This window comes from Bison bison, unplaced genomic scaffold (genome assembly GCF_000754665.1).
Source record: "Bison bison bison isolate TAMUID 2011002044 unplaced genomic scaffold, Bison_UMD1.0 scf7180017864199, whole genome shotgun sequence".
NCBI classification, from domain to species: Eukaryota; Metazoa; Chordata; class Mammalia; order Artiodactyla; family Bovidae; genus Bison; species Bison bison.
In genome coordinates this window covers 1,688,042-1,694,047 of record NW_011494771.1, presented here as the reverse complement: position 1 = coordinate 1,694,047, position 6,006 = coordinate 1,688,042, and the positions used below count along the sequence as shown (strand labels likewise).

At 44.2% G+C, this 6,006-nt stretch overlaps 1 protein-coding gene across 1 annotated transcript in view; it reads left to right on the top strand.

Annotated features, from left to right (window-relative positions):
- GSDMC (gasdermin C) overlaps window positions 1–6,006 on the top strand; it is a 15,899-nt gene that overhangs the window by 3,467 nt on the left and 6,426 nt on the right. Inside the window, exons 4-6 of the mRNA XM_010844331.1 lie at window positions 119–302; window positions 3,937–4,105; window positions 5,970–6,005. Coding sequence (XP_010842633.1) covers window positions 119–302; window positions 3,937–4,105; window positions 5,970–6,005 — 389 coding nt within the window. The remainder of the gene's footprint in view (window positions 1–118; window positions 303–3,936; window positions 4,106–5,969; window position 6,006) is intronic.

The window sequence follows — 6,006 nt, the reverse complement described above, 5'->3', positions numbered from 1 at the left end:
ATTTTTTTTTTTTTAAAGAGGATTAGGATAAAAAGAGGACTTAGTTATTCTATTTCCTACACCAGCTGTTCCAGAGTGAATTCTTGGCTAAAACTAAGGTCATTTTTTCTATCCCCAGAGCCTGTACTGTCAAAAAAATTCATCTTCATTGACAAAACGGTCTGGAAGGGGGCAGCTGAGGTGGATGTGACTGCTGGGCTAGAAGTGAGTGTGTCAGGGACGGCTACCCAGTCCTGTGAATGCTCCCTGGAGGTTCAGTCTGTTACCATCTCACCATGGGACTGGGAAGACCTCCAGAAGAGGTGAGGCCAGGGGAGAGGAAAAACGGGTCAGGGAGCCCCAAGGGCTCTCCTCGTGGGCAAGGAGGCATCTAGCAGAGCTTGTTGCTGAGGTTTAGAATGAAGAAAATGACCTCCCATATCATGCTGCTCTTCTTAGATATTCATGCATTCATTCATTCATGCAACTAATAGTCATTATCTTATACACACTTATTAAAACAGTAGTTACCCATTACTGTGCTATTATTATGTGCTGGGCATTGAATAATAACACGATATAAATATCTCTGCCCTATCTTGAGAAACCTGTATGCAGGTCAGGAAGCAACAGTTAGAACTGGACATGGAACAACAGACTGGTTCCAAATAGGAAAAGGAGTATATCAAGCCTGTATATTGTCACCCTGCTTATTAAACTTATATGCAGAGTACATCATGAGAAACGCTGGACTGGAAGAAACACAAACTGGAATCAAGATTGCTGGGAGAAATGTCAATAACCTCAGATATGCAGATGACACCACCCTTATGGCAGAAAGTGAAGAGGAACTAAAAAGCCTCTTGATGAAAGTGAAAGACGAGAGTGAAAAAGTTGGCTTAAAGCTCAACACTCAGAAAACTAAGATCATGGCATCTGGTCCCATCACTTCATGGGAAATAGATGGGGAAACAGCAGAAACTATGTCAGACTTTATTTTTTGGGGCTCCAAAATCACTGCAGATGGTGACTGCAGCCATGAAATCAAAAGACACTTAGTCCTTGGAAGAAAAGTTATGACCAATCTAGACAGCATATTAAAAAGCAGAGACATTACTTTGCCAACAAAGGTCAGTCTAGTCAAGGCTATGGTTTTTCCAGTGGTCATGTATGGATGTGAGAGTTGGACTATAAAGAAAACTGAGCACTGAAGAATTGATGCTTAGAAGGCTCTTGAGAGTCCCTTGGACTGCAAGAAGATCCAACCAGTCCATCCTAGAGGAAATCAGTCCTGGGTGTTCATAGGAAGGACTGATGTTAAAGCTGAAACTCCAATATTTTGGCCACCTGATGCAAAGAGTTGACTCTTTGGAAAAGACCCTGATGTTGGGAAAGATTGAAGGCAGGAGGAGAAAGGGATGACAGAGGATGAGATGGTTAGATGGCATCACCGACTCAATGGACATGAGTTTGAATGAACTCCGGGAGTTGGTGATGGACTCCATGGTGCGGTTCATGGGGTCACAAAGAGTCGGACACGACTGAGAGACTGAACTGAACTGAAAGCCACTTTTAATTAGTGTAGACAGGCAAAGGACAGGGAGTGAGGAAATAATCAATAAAAAGTAAATTAATAAAATATTTATTTAAATGAGACAAAGACTCTGAGACTGTTTAATTAAACTCTGCAAGTGTCCGGTGATTTAATTTACCTCCATGCATATAGGCAAAGATGGATAGCCAATGAATCTCTAAGAACTTAACAAAAAACTTAAGTCTTTACACCTTTTAAAAACTGAGATGCCAGTTTAAATAGATTTTTATGAAGGCAACAAAGGTGGGAGCCCATGTTAAGGAAGCAACTAGAAACTCAACAGAAGTCACTTTGACAGGGCATTGCCCAATATCTGTCTTCCTTGTGTCTTGCCAGCCCTAACTGGAAATAGCATCTGCAAAGACTGTCTTGCAGGAAAATATCTGGGTTTCTGGAGCTAAGAAAATAAAAACCATTTTTCTCCTTGATGAATAAAGAGAAAATTCCTAGAGTAAATTGTATCAGCTAGTTTCAAGTAAGATAAGTAAGTCTGAGATCAAAGCTTTAAATATAAGAAGGCAGTTAGGTTTTTAATAAATGGGATGTGGAGGCTGCAACGCGTTTCAGCTACAAAGGTAATCACAGTTTGTGATGGGGGCTCTGAAGGTAAGACCGGAAGAAGTAACAGAGAATGCCTGGAGGGAGGGTGGTCTGTTCAGGCCTCGGAGGGGCTGAGTTCAGACCTAAAGAATAAAAGAAGCAAGCAAGAGCGGGATGAAAGGGATCCAGAAGAGGGGTTAAAGGCAATGAGGCAGGGCAGAGGTGGGTATTGTCAAGATGTTGGAGGGGGGAGGCTGCAGCTTAGCCAACCAAGATGAAGGTGAAAGAAAATGAGGCTCAGGAAATAAGTAGATATCAGATAACACAGCCCTTAGACACCAGATAAGCAGCTTGAGAGCAGAGTGAAAAAGCTGACTTGAAACTCAACATTAAAAAAAAAAAAAAACTAAGATCATGACATCCGATCCTATCACTTCATGGCAAAAAGAAGGGGGGAAAATGGAAACAGAGACAGATTTTATTTTCCTGGGCTCCAAAATCACTGAGGACAGTGACTGCAGCCATGAAATTAAAAGATGACTGCTTCTTAGAAGGAAAGCAACGACAAACCTAGACAGTATATTCAAAAGCAGAGACGTCACTGCTGAAAAAGTTTATCTAGTCAAAGCTTTGGTTTTCCAGTAGTCACATATGGATGTAAGAGTTGGACCATAAAGAAGGCTGACTGCCGAAGAATTGATGCTTTTGAATTGTCATGCTAGAGAAGACTCTTGCAAGTCTCTTTGACTACAAGGAGATCAAACCAGTCAATCCTAAAGGAAATCAACCGTGAATATTCATCAGAAGGACTCTTGCTGAAGCTGCAATATTTTGACCACCTGATGCCAAGAGCCAGCTCATTGGAAAAGACCCTGATGCTGGGAAAGATTGAAGGCAGAAGGAAAAGGGGGCGGCAGAGGATGAGATGGTTAGAGAGCATCACCGACTCAATGGACAAGAATTTGAACAGACTCCGGGAGACAGCGGAGTATAGAAGAGCCTGGCAAGCTGTAGATCATGGGATCTCAAAGAGTCAGACATGACTTAGCAACTGAAAAATAAGTGGCTTGAACTGCACTCCAAGGGCCATGGGAAAGCTCAGCCCTGGATCCTCAGTGACCCCCTCCACCGAAAAGCAATCTAAGAGTTTCTCAGTCTTCGACATGGCTGGTATCCAGGGCACCAACCCTAGCAGGGGCCTTGAGTGGAATCAGAGATGAGTCTCAGAAATGAAATGGAGATGAAATTTGTCTTCAGGACTTCACACCGCTCACATCTCCCACCCAAACTTACATCTTCAAGCCAGGCCTACCCACCTACCAAGGATGTTCAATCCATAAACACCCACCCAAACTAGTCAAGAAAAAAAATCATCTAAAATCCTCCCAGCGTCATCATACTTTATCTGTGTGCTCCACATCCCACCCTGACTATGTCTCTGGATAAGGATGGGTGTGGAGGTCCCCAGGTTTGACAACAGGATCTCCTAAGGACTGTTCTCCACCGTCTAGACTTGTCTACTTCTGGATCTTCTGGTCAGAGGCCCTACAGCTGGAGATCTATAAACTGCCCTCTAAAAGAAATAACATAATTTTGGAAAGCCTTAAGAAGATGGCTTGCATACTCTCACACCCATCCCTCCATAAGAGAAGGGGGCCTCTCCATCATGCATACCATCTACATCCTTCTTAGCCTATAAGCCAGTACCTTCCCACCGTTAGGGCTTCACACAGGCTCTGCAGCCTTCAGGTCCTAAGGAGAGGAGAGACCTGAGAAGCCGTCTCTTTGGCACTCTGACCCTCCTCCTCCTTTATGTCTCCTAGGAAAGTGTTGGATCAAGAGCCGTCATTTCTGCAGGAGTGCCGGACCAGAGGGGACAACCTGTATGTGGTGACAGAGGCTGTGAAACTGGTCAACGAAACCGTCCTTCAGGACAGCAGCAGTGTGAATGCCACGGGCACATTCTCTATCCCTTGGAGTTTTTATGCCAAGGTACCGTGTTGTCCTGAAGTGGGGTCGGGCCCCAAGAGCACAGCCAGCCCAGCGTCCCTTCCCAGGGTCTCTGGGCCCTCTTAGGACCTGCTTTCAGGGGGTGGGGTGAGTGGGGTCATTACTCCCCACTTCTCAAGTGCTGAGGAAGCCTGACCCCTGACCTGAGAGTCCATCTAACATCCTCCCTTTAGTATTTCAGTACATGGGATTATTCCATAGTGGTAAAATGGGCAATAGATTTAATTATTTGAGATTATATTTTGTTTTGGGCAAATGATAGACCCTTGAAATTACTAAAGTGTAGTCACTGTACTATATTCTTGTGTGGTTTGCTAGAGAAAACAGGAATTATTGTCTAGTCGCCAACTCATGTCCGGCTCTGAGACCTATGGACTGTAGCCCGCCAGGCTCCTCTGTCCATAAGATTTCTCAGGCAAGAATACTGGAGTGGGTCACCATTTCCTTCTCCAAGGGATCTTCCCAATCCAGTCAGGGATCAAATCTGTGTTTCTTGCATTGCAGGCGGGTTCTTTATCACTGAGCCACCTGAGAAGCCCAAGGAATCATTAACACAAAACAAAACTTTGTCAGTTAAAACACCCTAAATACTGTGATACCTGAAGCAGAAAGTTTATAGATTCAAATACATTCAAGCACATATGATGTGCACAACTCACTCACGATGGCCAATTATAATCTTTTAAATTGATTTAGACAAAGTAATATATCAAATATGTATGCAATATCAGCTAGGATTCGCGGAGATAAAGAAATTGCATGTGTGTTATAACATGTTTTCTATGCAACATACTGTGTGTAAGTTGTCCTCATGTAAGAGATTTAGGAACTAAAAAGGGGAAAAAAAAATAACCTGAAATATGAACTAACTTTCCCCAAATCGGTTAATTTGTCCTGGGGGAGGCCAGATCCCACCTGCATCATTTGATTCCAAAGAATCCTGAAATAAATAAAACATGGCTCCAATCTGAAGGACATTTTGATGCTCAGCTTTGGGTCTCCATCTGCTTGGGCTGGGCAACTGGACTCTGCGAGAACAGGAGAAAACCCAGCATCCTTTCACATAGAACGACTCTCACAGGGCCCAGCAAGCTTCTAAATATCAGCTCCTGGGCTGAGATGCTGTTAAAACAGCTTGCTTCTCACCCTGGTTCACGGACGCATCCGTGTGGCCTGGTACCACCTGTGTTTCGATACGTCAGAGCCCCCCGTGGCATCGGTCTACACTGGACTCTCTCAGGAACTCGAGGGTAGGAGGCATCCTGGGGGATCAAAGCACAGAGCTGATTCTGGACAGCCAGTGACTCATGACGCTGCCTGAGGACATTGTGTGTGTTTCTGAGGAACAGCTCCCTGATCCAAAATAATTAAAATAATAGCATCTACAAAGAACTTATGATGATACATTTTTTTACTGGCGTGTAATTGCTTTACATTGTTGTGTTAGTTTCTGCTGTACAGTGAACTGGATTGGCCATGTACACATATATCCCCTCCCTCACAAGCCTCCCTCCCAGCCCCCCACCATCCCACTCATCCAGGTCATATGAGGATATATGTTCATCGTCGTTCAGGTCTCCTAGAATACGGGAATAACTCCACGTAACGGTTAGTTTTATGTGTTAGCTTGACTGGTCCACAGGGCGCCCAAATACATGCAATAAAAGCATGACATTGAGAGACGTGAAGGTAAATACTTGACCAAAGAAGATTTTAAAAAAAAATGGGTAACTGGAAATCAGGACCAGGATGGGGAGTGGGAGGGTAGGAGGCTGCTGGGTCCTCGGCTCGTGAGCTTCTAGAAGCTCATGCACACATGACCGTATTGCCTGGCTTCTCTCCCCAGAGCACAGCAGAGGGATCGGGTCTCAAAGTAAGGAAGA